The sequence below is a fragment of the Dermacentor variabilis genome, chromosome 2 (genome assembly GCF_050947875.1).
Source record: "Dermacentor variabilis isolate Ectoservices chromosome 2, ASM5094787v1, whole genome shotgun sequence".
Lineage (NCBI taxonomy): Eukaryota > Metazoa > Arthropoda > Arachnida > Ixodida > Ixodidae > Dermacentor > Dermacentor variabilis.
The window spans coordinates 57,716,107-57,731,411 of NC_134569.1; the positions used below are offsets into that span (position 1 = coordinate 57,716,107).

At 45.7% G+C, this 15,305-nt stretch overlaps 1 protein-coding gene across 4 annotated transcripts in view; it reads right to left on the reverse strand.

Annotated features, from left to right (window-relative positions):
* ssp3 (SCAPER domain-containing protein short spindle 3) overlaps positions 1-15,305 on the reverse strand; it is a 281,587-nt gene that overhangs the window by 34,717 nt on the left and 231,565 nt on the right. Inside the window, exon 27 of one of the 4 annotated variants that reach the window (XM_075680650.1) lies at positions 4,477-5,008. The exons of the other annotated variants lie outside the window; for them this stretch is intronic. Within the exon in view, the coding sequence (XP_075536765.1) occupies positions 4,901-5,008 (108 nt within the window). The 3' untranslated portion in view covers positions 4,477-4,900. Of the gene's footprint in view, positions 1-4,476; positions 5,009-15,305 lie in introns of those variants that run through there. 4 annotated transcript variants of the gene reach the window in all.

Consider the following 15,305-nt stretch of genomic DNA (forward strand, 5'->3'; position numbering starts at 1 on the left):
TCGCATTAGCTCCCACAGATTTGGCGACCCGGAAAAGAACACGCAGCTCCACCCCTCCGATACGGATCCTGCCGGCTCCTTCGCTCTTCCTGCCGGTGACGACGCCCAGGAGGTCGCTGGACCTGGCGGTGCTGCGGTGGCCGCGCTCCAACACACAAACCTGCCATCATTTTGGCCCAACAGCCCCAGCCCCTGGCTCCTGCAGCTCGAGGCGCACTTCCGCCTCCGGCTACTGCTTCAGCCCCTACGCTCGCCAACATAGAGGGCCGTCTGGATGCCCTTGTCAGACGTCTCGATTACCTCGCGCCCTTCTCACGAAGATCTTCGTTGAGGTTCCGGTACCGCAGTCGCTCCCCGGCGCCCCTATACACTCTGCGGAGCTTTAACAATCCGACGCGCGACGCGACAGCTCGTCTTCGGCTGTGTGCTGGTACCACCGCGCATTCGGCACCTCCGCTCGCAAGTGCACCCATCCCGTGCTCCTGCTCGGGAAATGCTGCGACCGGCCAATGACGGCGGCAAGTGGTACTGGTCGAAGGACAGGCCGCCTATTCAACGTCTCTGACAAGATCAGTGGCGCTTGCTTCCTTGTCGACACAGGAGCCCGAGTTAGCGTCATACCGGCCTCCTGTGCAGATCGCCGTCGCAACGAACAGACCTGCCTGCTCCAAGTGATAAACTCCGCCATCTACACATGCGACCAACGGTCTCCTACACTTAACCTTGGATGGCGTCGCACGTTTCGCTGAATTTTCATCCTCGCTGATGTTTCGCAAGCTGTTCTCGGCGCTGACTTCCTCAGTTTCTTCAACCTTGCGGTAGACATGCATGCTCATCTCCTCACCGATCTCAGCACGCGCCTCTCCATCAACGGCGTACTTTGCAACGCTTCGCCGACGGGGCTTCGAGCTTTCGCACCCACTTCGCCGTACGCAAAAAAAAAAAAAAATCTTCGCCGATTTTCCCAATATCACAAAGCCGCATGCCAGAGAGTCAACGGTGAAGCACTCGATCACTCACCACATCGTGACCACTGGACTTCCCGTCTTAACTCGGCCCCGCCGACTGTCGAGACTGCCTCGCCAACGCTCGCCGCGAGCTTGAGCACATGCTTGAACTCGGCATTGTGCGACCTTCCTCAAGCAACTGGGCAGCGTCACTCCACACGGTGCCAAAGAAAGATCCTGGCAACTGAAGACCATGTGGAGATTACCGCGCTCTGAACGCCCACATCTTACCAGACCGCTATCCACTTCCTCACATACAAGACTTCACATCAAATTCGGCTGGGTGCACGATCTTCTCTAAAATTGACTTAGTGAAAGCTTATCATCAAATTACTGTGGTACCCGCTGACGTTCCGAAAACGGTCATTGCCACCCTTTCGGCCTCTTCGATTATGTGAGTATGCCTCTTGGATTGCGAAACGCTGCAGAGACTTTTCAGCGCGCTATCAACGAGATCACGTGAGGTCTCGACTTCCGTGTTCGTCTACCTTGATGATTTCCTCGTCGCAAGCTCATTTGGCCCCGAGAATGAAGTTCACCTCCGCGCCCTTTTCCACCGACTTGATGATGACGGTCTCGTCATTAATCCGAACAAGTGCTTCTTCAGCGTCGCTACCATCGAGTTCTTAGGCCGCCTTGTCACCCCACAAGGTATCCGGCCTCTCGCTAGCCAAGTGAAGGCAGTTCAAGACCTTCCCACCCCCGACTTCACTAAAGAGACTCGGAGAATTCCTGGGCCTACTGAACTTACATCGCCGCTTTTTTGAGAAGTGTGTCAATTTCCCGAAGCCTCTAACCGGCCTACTGGCTATCAAAAAAGATCCGGTTGCGCCACTTGAGTCGACCGAGGACGCTGCATCTGCTCCAACATATTAAAACGGAATAGTAGTCGGAAATTTTGAAAGATTTGGCACATGACTCGCTGCTGTAATACTTTCGTAATTACTTTACTACAATATAGTCAATTGCACTTAATTTGATAGAGCAATCGTTGAACGTGTACTTGTGCACTACATTATATAAGATTAACGTTCTTTATTTTCATTTGTTCACACCCAACAATGTATTTTTTTTTCTGTATTGACTGCAGTTGAAGGTATTATGGACTGTGATGAACGTCAATGCCGAGCATTGCCCTTCAAGCCCTTTTGTGCCTTTAGCATGCCCGAAAGTCTATTTGTACTATAACAGAGAGAGAGAGAGAAACGTTTATCATTGAGCAAGTGAAGTGTTCTTCGCCCTTGATAGGCCGTTTTCGCATTCCAGGAAACCTTGAAAGCCATTTTTTATTATTATTATTATTATTATTATTATTATTATTATTATTATTATTATTATTATTATTATTATTATTATTATTATTATTATTATTATTATAAAAATGAACTGACAGAACTGACAGGTCACCGGCGACACTCTTGCGGGAGTTTTCCCGCCGCATCGAAGACAGCAGCGACCCAGTCGCGCCGATTTCAGGTGGGCATAGCCATGGACATGGCGATGCGTGTCAAAGGACCGTTGACACACGAATATCAAACTACACACGTTTGCGTAGAAGTGGGCGAATTACAACTTTTTTCGAATACGAATCAAATACGAATAGCAAGTAACGAATACCAAATAATCAAGCGCAGACGCATACATTTACTGCAAGGATATTCAAGTATAATTATAGGTACCATGCGTGCACTCACTAGTGCAAAAAGACAGCTATCAGAGACAAAGAATCAGTTTTGAACACAACTTCAATAACCGGCATTAAAGAAACACACACACATAAGTAACCTCTCAATATATTTAGAGCCTGGTTGCAAAGAAGCTTTCCAATAACGAATGGCTACTGTATGATTAGCTTTCCAAAAACCTTCAGATCAGTAAATAAAATTATGGGGTTTAACGTGCGAAAAGCACGATCTGATTCTGGGGCACGCAGTAGTGAGGGACTGTGGTCATTTGGACCACCTGGGGTTCTTTAACGAGCACCTAAATCACGGGTGTTTTCGAATTTCGTTATCGAAATGCGGCCGGCGAGACCGGGATACCATCCCGCGACCTTGTGCTTAGCAGCCGAGCACCACAGGCACTAAGCAACCACGGCGGGTTCCAAAAACCTTCAATAAAATGTTGCTGAACAAGAGTAAGAAGTTAAGGAACCATTAAGAAATAAATATGCAAAATGTTCTGAAGAACTTATGCGAATAGGCACACATATATAAGGACTCGTTGCAAGGAAGACATCGCTAGTTGTAGGGTAAAAGATAAATCTATTGCATGACCAGAATTTCTCGTCCCCATTTTTTTTTTTTTTTTTTTGAGGCGGTTCGCTATTTTTTGGGTCCCCATATGCATACAGAGCTACTGGAGTACATATACAATAAAAAGACTTTATTCCTACATTGTTCAGAGAGGCTTTCTATTACAGACATGTATACGGTTGCGGCATACCAGTCTGAGTTACGACAACGCTGACAAACAATATTTTAATAATGTTAAAGAAAATAATTCAGCGCCATTCCCCCTTGCGGAAATGGATTACCAGCGGAGCTGCTGTAAACATCGTGGTACGAAAACTTGTGGTAAAGACTTTATTGTATCACTCAATGTCACTTAGTAACGACGGTCACAATGGCTTCGTGGTGGCCATATGATATACACTGATCGGTGTACTCGCAACTGCAAACACATTCCATGATAATGTCAAATCGCTGCACGTACGCGGCTGAGTGGTCGTTTGGGCCGGATAGGTCGCAAGCAATGTGTCTGCAACACGAAACGCGTAAACCACTTCCTTTTCGGTTCCGACACATCTACAAAGACATCGCCGACAACGACCACAGGCGTAGAGCCATCGCAACTAACCCATGCAAAGTGAACAGCCATGAACGTTACGGAGCTATGAGCCATTGGGGGAACGAGCCACTCATGATGACAGTTTTCGACTTGCTGTTTTGTATGTTGTGCGCGTGACTAGAAAGAATGTAAGCATTGCTGGATTCACATTGCCGAGTGCTTGCAGCCTCTGACGTACGGGGCTATATGAGCCATTGATGATGACAGTTTTTGTGTGTAGACACGAAAATTCTGCGGTACCCTAGCTATACACAGCTGCACTCTAAAAAGAGCTTACACATAGTTGAAATACCAACACAGTGGAGATATAGGTCTTATACATGCTAAAAGCTAATCAAATATACTTTATGCTACTACATTATGCATAAAAATCCCATTCTCAAACACAATCGAACACATACGCGATTCGGAAACTTATTGTAAAATGCCTTTTAATCGCAATAAATTATGGCTACCAACTCCCGCAATACAGAAGGAAAATAAACATAATGGATGATAAAGTTTACCTAAAATACTCGTCATTCAAAAGTGAATGTAAGAGGTACGTTGCGAAATACATGTCCACCTCTCGCGCTCCTTGCTTAATTAAGCTTAACTAAGTTTGGCAGCCGGTACAACTCACTGAGGCGCTATTTTTTATTGCGACGCATACGACCCGACTGTGATCCTCTCTATGGTCCGACCTCTGGCCAGCACGTTGGTGCACACGTCGTCACTGTCTGTGGAACCGGTGACGCCGTCTTCGATCTCCGACGCGTCGTCAGGTTTTTCGGCGATCTCTGTCAGCGTGGCGTTACCCGTTCACTGCGACGGCGGCTGTCGACGGCTCAACGGAGGCTGATTCGTTTGTTTCGTTCCTATGCGACCCCTCGTCTTCGACAGCGGGAGCAGCGGCACTGCTGCCGGCGCTGAAACTGCCGCCTTCTTGTTTAGCGGACACCAAAAACAGTCCCGCTACGACGGCGGTGATGGCCAGCACGAGCAATGCGCCCACGACGAGGACGGCAGTGCTGCTGTGGGCAGGCGCCAAGTCGCCGCCGCCTTCAACGCCCTTGGACGAACCCTCGGCGCCGGTGGGGCTGGACGTTCCAGCCTTTTTGGCGTCGTCGGCTGTTGCCATCACAGCGTCTTGGCGCCCTCGCTGTCGGCGACTGCGTGTGTGTGTATGCGCGTGTTCATTTTTTAAAATTCTTTTTCTCTGTTCGAAAAAGGTGGTGACGCAGTTACTCAATGGTGTCGCGTGCGTTGGCGCCAATCGCCGATTCTTATCGCGACTGGAACACTGCGAATCGTTCAGCTTCTCTTCTATGCGACTGCCTGTACTAAACCCCGCTAAAAAAAAAAGAAGAAAAAAGCCTGCGGCAGACAGCGTGAGTGCAGTCTTAAGCTGGATTTCTAAAGGAATCGGGCATTACTTGCTCGAGAAATCGAAATACATAATCACGTAGTTAACAAAGATTGATATGAACATCTTCAATTAATTATTTTCTGACACATACTGCAATTTACGCACTGAAGCCGGCGAGTTCCCAAGGTGCATCAATTTGGAAGGAATTTACAAGATGACAGCTTTGAGTTATTCATTCTCACAAAATGTGCGAGGAAAAACATGGGCGTTCATAATTTTTGTGCTTTAATCCATAAAGGGGAGTCCCGTTAACTAAAATTCCCGAGTTTTACGTGCCAAAACCACGAAATGCTGAGGCACACCCTAGTGGGGACTCCTGATTATTTTGACCCTCTTTAACGAGCAACCAATGCACCGGCAGTTTAACATATCGCCAACATCAAAACGCGGCCGGCACGGTCGGGATTCGATCGCGCGGCCTCGGCCTCTGTTGCGCAACGCCAAAGCCATTGCGTCACCACGGCGAGTGGTGACGTAATGGTGGAAGTGGTGACGTAATGGTGACATAGGTGGTGTAACAATACAGGGCATGTTCACCGCAAATTTCACGGTGCGAACGTCGAAACTCGTGCGATCCTTAGAATTCGTTCCAAGTGGACACGTCTTGCAATATCACCGGCTACAATTCGTATATTATTACAACATGTGTCACAAAGTAATTGGTTAAAAGTTATTTAGCATTTTTTTAAAGTTAGTTCATTATGAATTTAGATTTTTTGCGCGAGTAATGTCCACCGTTTCGAGTAATCAGCTCAAGGACTACAGATATCAACCTCAGCTAATTAAAAAAAAAATTCTGCATGGACTAAAACGAGAACTCCCTGTACGTACACTGGCAACGCAAACAAAAATAAATGGCGCAACGTTAGGAGGAAGCTTCAGCTCAGGCGCTCCTGTTTAGATACATGGGTACGGAGAAATCGTTTTTATCGGCAACCGCTGCACGAATTTTGAAGAAATGTGTTGCATTTGAGGGAAGGAGATAGAATCTAGTGACTGAAGGAAGCGCGTTTTTTATTTAGCCCTTCAATCTGCTTTTCACAAATTGTTGGAAATCGCAAAATTTCGAAACCGAAACAGAAGTTTGCAATTCCGCACCGGCAACGGAAAACAATATCAGAATTATGTAACCTGCACTTCGATAACACATTTAAGGCTGACAAAACTGATGTATCTTACACCCATCAGAACTATACCACCAATTTGTGAGCAGGATTTTTGCAAAACCCTCGTAAACAAAGTAACCATTTCACGAACGCTGTAACTTCATGTATCAAATTTGTCCGCCTTAGATGCTGTAACGGACGCACTTTACAAAACTGCGATATCTGTTTTCGGTGCAGCGTTACGGATTTGTAAACTTCGAGCTGTCTTATTTCCCTTCTTTCATTGCGCAGGAGTTGGCCGCGAGCTAAGGCGGCCTCTTAAGAGGAAGCTTTAGCTCGGGCCCAACTCCGACACGGCCTATTCAAATACGTGTAAAATGCAAGAAGGTTTTTCTGAGATAACCCCTGGACCGATTTTAATGAAGTTTGTTGCATTGGAGAAAGTTAAATACTAGTTACTGTTGCAAGCGGAATTTCCATTTAGGGCCTGAATATTGTTTAAAGAATTTTCAAAAATTCGAAAGTTCGAAAAAAGTAGAAGCACTATAGCTCTGTATCAAGAAACAGGCATCGCCGTTCTGTAAACGGCATCCGTTAAATCATTCAAAGCGGACAAATTTGATATGTCAATTTATATTCTACGTGAATTTGTAACGTCGTGTACAAGGGTTCTGCAAAAGCTGTATTTAATTTTTTGAGATTCATAAGTAACACACCAATTTTGTCCGCTTTCGATGTAGTATTAGATGCAATTAACATAATTCTGATATCATTTTTACTGCTGAGTTAGAGTTGTAAACTTGATAGTTTCGTTTTTTGAAAATTTTCGGATTTTTACCTTTTTTTTTAAATTGACGACCTAAATAATTGACGCCTCCCATCGAAATGCGGCCGCCACGAGCGGGATTTGATCCCGCGATTTCATGCTCAGGCTTTTGTAGCCGCATCAGGCTTTTGTAGCCCCATGTAGCAGATATCGCACATTTTAGCAGTTTTAGAGCTACGTAGCAGTTCCACCACTGAATCATATTAAGAGGTGGTTAAAAGACCTTTTACGTAGCCTAATGGGTGCCAAGGATGGGCAAACGTAGGCGAGGGCGTCGATACAGGCGATGAGAAATTTCGCAGCAGAAGCTAGAGTCGTGCGACAGGTGTAGCTAGAGGCAGTGGGAGAGGAAGGAGGAAGCCTCCGCCCTCCAGTGAACCTAACTGTTGCCCAGATGAATTCTAGTGTAAAAATAAGCGAGCATTATTGTAGCCCTACCTTAGCCAGCACCCGCTCTTCTCCAATTTTCACCACTGCAAATCTGATTTGACGCACACTTTTAAAGCGACACTGCGGCTCACCAAAGGCCCCAAAAGTTTCACGAGTAAATCCTGCATCAGCTGGGCGTCCTTCCAACTAGGGAGTTGATTTGCTCTAAGCAACCAGACAGGCCTGATAAGAATCGGGAGAATGTCCGGAAAACGCAGCTGAAGCAAAATCTGGTCATCAGAGTGAATCAGGGAACGCTTGTCTGCAGCAGGGAGCTCGCAAGGGTTATGAGGGCACTAACACCTCGGCAGCAAGATCATCTTTCTCAAGTTTCGCACTTTTTCTAGTCTGCATTATGAGCAAATTTCACGCAAACTGACCGGTTTTATGTTTGTCACCCCACTTTTAGGAGAATTTTCTTGCTCGTTTCTTTTATCTGGCATATTTAATCGGCACATGCTTCCAAAAAATATTCAGGTGCATGCCCGCGCCCATGTCGTCGCTCCTTGTTTCGATCCCGCGACCTCGTGCTTAGCAGCGGCACGCCATAGCTGCTAAATGACCATGACGGGTAACTAGTGCTTAGCTATGTCCCCGTCACTGTGCAGTTACACTGTCTGTGTGGTCAGGTAAGCAGTAAGTACCACTCTGAATAAACTAACAACGCCTTCCCTCTACTACGCCTGAGGACCAGTGCCTATACGAAGATGCCAACGCTAGTCACTGTCAAATCGTTAACATTAAGAGAAATGAACAGCAAATATCGCGCCCCCGAGAAGTAGCACGACAGCTCAAAACCTGCCAGCGCTAGCGCGAAACCGCACATTACAAACAACGTCGGGAACGCAAGAAGGCAGCTCACGTCATTTACGCTTCGGTGCAATGCTTGGTGCGCATACGCCGAAAGCGTGGCCACAGATTACGCGACAGCATCGCCATACGTAACACGATAAATTGCCACACATTCCGTCCAACAAACTGGGCGCACGACGTGGCGGAAAACAACTGTAACGGTTAAACAAACAATACCGAAACGCACTGAAATCGTTTCGCAAGATTAGAACCGCCAACGCGACCGTTAAACTACGTAGACTACATGACGGCACGATTGCGTACAGACACCGATACACCATTCGCGCCCCAAGAAACGGTAGCAGTTGGCACGAAGCCGGAAGGATGAACAACATTTTACCTAAGGACAAGGTTAACGGGGCGTCGAACCACACACGCAGCTGTAGGCGTCACCTCGTCGGAAGTTCCTCAGACCACTGTCGTTAGCCGGGCCAGCGACAACGCCCGCCGGATGTCGAGACGACTGTCCTTCCCGCCACTGGGTCCTCTGACCCAGCAGCTGCCGAATTCGAGCGCTGGCACGCACCCGGCCACGCGAGTCTGGTCAAGGATCACGCGGCTATGGCTAAGAAGCGTACGACACGAGAGGAAAAAAAAAAATAAGGGAACGGCACTAGCACTACTTGTAATAAACATTATTACAGGAAAATACAGTCCTTAATGAACGAAAACAATATAATAAGAAAATAGGCACTGCGGCGTTTTATAGCACTCAGTACAGAGCAATAAAAAGAAAGCGAATTCGATAGGATGAAAAAAAAAAGGGGGGGGGGGACAAAAAGGGGTGTTTTACCAATTTTCGCATTAACAGCATCTCCGTCATTCCATCCAAATCTTGGCCAATACCCAGCAGTGGGTACGCGCCATCGTAGAAGGATATCCTATCCTATTCCATCGTAACTAAATTTCCGAATGAAATCAAATACGAATATTCCAGAAAATAAACCTCCAAATTTCGAATCATGAATCTAGTATTTACTCATTTGTAAACAAAAGGAATTATGAAGTTCTGCCCGGTGCCCGTTTGGTGAAAAAAAAAAGAGAAAAATAAGGCTAATATTTATTTAACATCTGCTTAATACGTTCGCAATTAGACGTCCTGACAACTGGGGAGCCTGCGAATGAGCAACAAGTTAACTGCTTTCACCTATATGAGGCAACACAACAATGCGAGTAATTAGACAAGGAAAAAACACGTCAGCAGATGCACGCGTACAGTGTAGTCATCGTTAAACTAGACAAATGTAAGGCTACGGCAACCCACTGAAACGTGGCGAGAGTGGCCGAATATTAAAACGAAATAATAAATTCGTACATCTGTACACACTAAAAAAAGTTTACACTCTTTGCGGTGTATACCTGCCACACAGCGATAAGCGGCATCTGCCTTGATGCGTTTCCTTTCTTTAACGCTGCGAGCCCGGTACTTTCCAGTAACGAACGGCATGCGCGTTATGAGCATGACATAGCATTCCCGACAGGAAAGTATAGCGGGCGCGGCGTTTTCAAGAAAGGAAACGCATCAAGGCAGATCACGATTGTTGTTGTGTGGCAGATATACACCCCAAAGATGCAAACTTTCTTTAGAGTGTAGAATGCTTAAATGCGAGACACTCTTTGAATAACTAGAAATGATTGAGGTTTTTTAGCGCACGAAAAGGGACGAAGGACAGTGCATGGCAGGACGCGGACACAGCGCTATGTCCGCGTCTTGCCACTGTCCTTCGTCCCTTCTCGTGCGCTAAAAAACCTCAGTTATGAACCAACACGCCCTAACCTACGCTCTTTCTAGAAATGATTGATCCAAGGTTATCTGCCCCGTGCGTCCGCTCAAGAGCTGATACCTGCGGCGCAACCATCGCAGAATCAGTTGCAACAGTTCTCAGTTTTTTAATCCTATTTCAAACATGCTCCAGTTCATGTAACCAAACTGGTGGGCGTACAGGAAAATAAGAACATCGTTCTCTCTCCCTCGAGGCTGCAAAATTCTAAAGAAACGAATATTCTACAATTCTGAAACAGTGAATTCGCGAATCGAATCGAATACCAGTGAGTATTTGATTATTATTCGAAATGGCGAATATATGTACACGACTAGAAACAAAGTAAAATAGCAATGAAGTGTACGAAAGTGAACTTGGAATCCTCATGACAATTTAAAATAGAGAAATTAAACGAAAAGTCAAACCATGCAGCGCAGCGATTTTTTTGCGCCGCACAGGCTAGCACCCCTGACGATGAAATTGCGAGACGAGACTACGATTCTGAGTTGATATAACTGCAAACATTGTCACATACCAACAACTGTAGGTTAATCACTCAGGCGGGCGCCAGAACAACAGAAGGATGGACCAGTCCAAGCTGACCGAAATGGAGTTTGAATCGAAGGCCCTATAGAAGGATGTGATTATCGGATTCGAGTTCACTGCGAAATACTTAATAATCGACACTTACGCTATTCTTCCGGTTCTGAACTAATTCGCTGCGATGATATAGTTCTTCCCCAACGTATACGCACAGCCCGCATAGTGTGCGCAGCCCGCAATCTTTGCACTTAGCAAAGGTAAAGTACACCGACACCCTTAAGACATTTTAGGCATGCGCTGGAACAATCGCCACCGGTTCGACTTGACAGATAAGCATCATATAAGGAAGCCACGAGAGCAACGAGAGCGTCAGACCAGGAACAGTTACCGAGAGAAGAGGCCCACACCTGCTTCCTCGTCACGCAGCGAATCATCCGTCACTGTTAAGACAGACGGTAGGCGTTTTCCGTTGGCTTCTAAAATGCCACGCAAATATCTTGTCGGCAGTAGCGTGGAAACGTTGGTGGGGAAAATACCGCGGAACTGAATAGCGAGTGCTGCCGAAGAGATAGCTGTAGGGTCTACGCTACTATAGATAGCGTCCTACTGCGCCTAATTGCGTTGCCCAGAAATCAGCACCGATTCCTGCGACTCCTTCACTCGGACAGCATTTACTCCTGGCTAGCTCCACCACATTACAAAAGCTCTGGTAATCCCACGCAATAAGCTCCTCCAGCTGCATGCAACGACGATGCACGCAGCGCCATCATATTCCTCCCGGACGCGTCGCTTGACAAGAATACGCAAGGGGAAATGAGTTGGCGAAGCTGGGCATGCAACGCGCGCGACGAAGCTACGCCAGCTGTGTTCCGAAAAGTTCACGTCTGGGCATTGCTTCGTGTCAAATTACACATTCATTGTACCAACACGGGAAAGTTAAACGCACAGCGAGACAAACAAAACTGGGTGAGGAAATCAAAAAACTGCGCCGGGACCCTGAACAACTGCTAAAAAAAATAATAATAAATAAATAAATAAATAAATAAATAAAAATAAATGAACAAACAAATAAATAAATAAATAAATACGAAAAACTAAACAAGCACCCTAAAACACCAATTTACCGAACAATGTGAAGAAAAAGAGACTAAGCCAATCGAAAACGGAGAAAAAATTAAACCAATATATATCATAATTAATGCAAAAATAAGGAACAAATACAGTACGATCAACTTACAACATCGAACAAGCTAAGAGAAATACAAACAGAAACAACAAGGGACAGTTTAACTGTGACTGGAATTATAGTGCATCTGGTAAATGATTTCCTTAAATATCGAAGTCATTTTTGCCTAATTATTCCGCATTTTCGGGGGTAAGAACAGCTCGGCAGCGAACCAAGTGGTTATTATTTATCAATAAATTACTATCAATAGATGCGCATGAAAGTTGATCCATAAGTGCCTTGTAGAAGATCAGTGCTAAATTGTAAGGGAGTACGAATAATAGTTTTCGAGACAGAGTGGAATACGAAACGAGTAGTGCCAGAAGCGTACCAAATGGAATATCGAAGATGTTTCGAATACTTCGCGAATAATGTACATCCTTGTGACCATTAACATCAAACATTTTTCCCATCCTGGTATTTACGACAACAGAAAGTGTCTTCCATTACACTGCACATTACAAAGCATGCTTTAGTCAAACAGAAATGGAGCATTAGACACAACAAGGCAGATAGTTCGCAAACTCGGGGTTCTTAAGAGCATCAAGCGGTCGTGCACGCATTATCACACAATGTCTACAAAGGCAACCTAGTGGGTCGAGTGATATATCTGCGTATACTTTCGCGACCAAACGAGAATGCGTATCGTCTGCGATCACGGCAGAGTGAAAAAAAAAAGGGGGGGGGGGCACTTCTTTAGTTCAAATGGTCACGGCAGATGGTGCCACCATTGCATAAAATATGCTGCGATCAAACGTATTTAGATTTAATCCGACGAGAGGACACAGACGCTGTACCATAAGTAGCACGAAACAATAGCCATTGCTGAAAGCCATGTCTAAACATTTTGATGCGAGTGATCGTGTTTAGCGGGAAAAGTCTGGCTGTCTGAGCGTAGTAGATTGTCAACTACAGATAATATGACGGTAACTGCATTTGTGCTTGAATTTCATCTTCGATAGTGCACAGCCGACAACGTGAAGTATTCTAAAAATATAGGGGGGAGTTTCAAAACGTGACTGTTCGATTCGAGGACAAAATCAAATATGACAATATTCATTTCGTTAATCGAAAATGTAAAATACTGTTTACAAGTATTACCTTGCGATCACGTAGTCGGAATTTGTTATAAGAAACGGACGAGCCACGCGGAACGCTCAATTGAAACCCGAATTGATTTTTTTTTTCTGGATAGCAAAACATGTTTGGGCATGTGGGAGTGGTCCCATTTCTTCCTTCAAAGTCCCCTTGAAACTGACGCCAGCGCTTCAGAAGTACATGGGCGGCAGCAGCGCTGAAAGAGTTCTCTTCGCGTCGCAGGCTCCACGAACGGACAGCCCGCGTGACATCATCGTCACTGCTGAAGTTTCAGCCATCCAGGAACTCTTCCAATGTTCCTAATGAATGATATTCCGTAGGAGCAAGGCCGCAGCCATATTATTCCACATCATGATGAAACATTCGACAGAAAAAAAAATATATCTCGCCGCGAGTTTCGCTGACGACGGGCTTTCTCATCTGGGATCGTCTCTGGCTGACGTCGAGGCGTTTCGAAACCGTACTCACCGCTCAAAACTGTGCTGCAGCTTAACATCTGGCTATTATGCTGAGCTTCAAGTCTAGTGTGAATTTCAGCCGGCTTTAGGTCTTTGTTAGTGAGAAAGTTGATTACAATGCGTTGTTCCACAACTTCGTTCACAGCCTCAATAGCCATGTTGTTTAGCGCGTCATTTCCGGTGTGAAGCGACAACAGTACAGGACGGCGTAATAGCCGACAAATGTCTCGTCAAGCCATGACCAACAGATGGCGTTAGTGTGTAGGAGTATGTGCATAATACCATAGAGTTTCCTACAAAATTACTAGAGGGAACTCTGGCGCTAGTGTCTACGTGAGCTACAATGGGAGCGGTTGTCCCAGCATGGGAATTATGGGAAGTACATGGATTTGCCTAAACTTCGTCCTTTTTGGCTTCAAACGGCTTTGTGACTTAGTAAACTCGTCATTTTCAACAGCTTATTGCGTAATAAATAATTAAATAAACATCATTAAAATTGCCCGACTGCAGGATTCGAACACAGGGACTCTAGTACAGAAGCCTGATATTGAAACCATTAAGCCACGGATGCATGTATCGACAAGCGAATGAAACGCACTTATGAATTTATCGCGGGCATGCCAGTGCTTTGAGACGCTTGGTGCGTTTCGATTTGGGCACATAAACAAGCTCAATCATTGCAATTAATAGCAATTGTACGCGTTCCCCGGCGTCTTCTACACTTCGAAGAATATAGATTGCGCTGAAATATACGACAATAAGATTTATATAGCGTAATATACAAAGCCACAAGAACGTCTGAATCCACAAGCACGAAGATTAGACAAATCCATGTACTTCCCATCATTCCCATGGTAGGACAACGACTGCAGCGCCAGAGTTCCCTCTAGTAATTTTGTAGGAAACTCTATGCATAATACGAGAAATCCGGGTTTGACTTGGGCAACGCTTGCGTTAGTGATGCTTGGCTTGGCTCTGAACGGCTTGGCTCTCAACGTACTGAATATGAGAGGTGTGACGATGGTCCCCAAGCGATAATAGAGAGTTTTAGCATAGGGGCCCCAAACGTTTTGGGGCCCCAAAGAAATAGCGTCGAAGCCACTGCGCATGCGCAAGACGCAAACTCCGTTTGGGTTTTGCGTTGGGAACGCTATTTCACCGATTTAGCGGGACCCCAAATAGCGGTCCCAAAAGCTTTGCGTCGGCAAACATGGCGGCACCCATCGAAGCGACGGCTCTAACCTAGCACAAAACTGGGTTCGATTCGCGGTAACGCGTGAGGTTCGCAAGCTAGGAGAAGTGACTGCGGTTATCGCTTTCTCTCAACTAGCGTGTGTTATGAAGATTGACTCATTAGACGCCGCTGATTTTGAATTCGATTGTGGATATTATGGTTCGTAGGCCTAACACGGCTAAGCTTGGCTGGTGAAGGCTAGTAAAGTTGGTTTGCTCAAAACTAAGTGCAACTAATTGTCTGCTGCTTACAGAATAACCTCTAAATTGTAATTAAACACGAATACACGCAAGTCAAGATTATTATTCCTATCATAAAATGGTATATTTTATTTAATTATTTCTAATAGCTTTTCTTTGACGCCGTAGTGGCGCTGTCAGCGCAAGACGCTATCCGCAAACGTAAAACCCTATTCTAAAACTCTTCACTCCTACGTGCCCCAACGCTAACACCTGCAAAGCTCTTTGGGGCCCCAAACTATTGGGGCCCCTATTCTAAAACTCTCT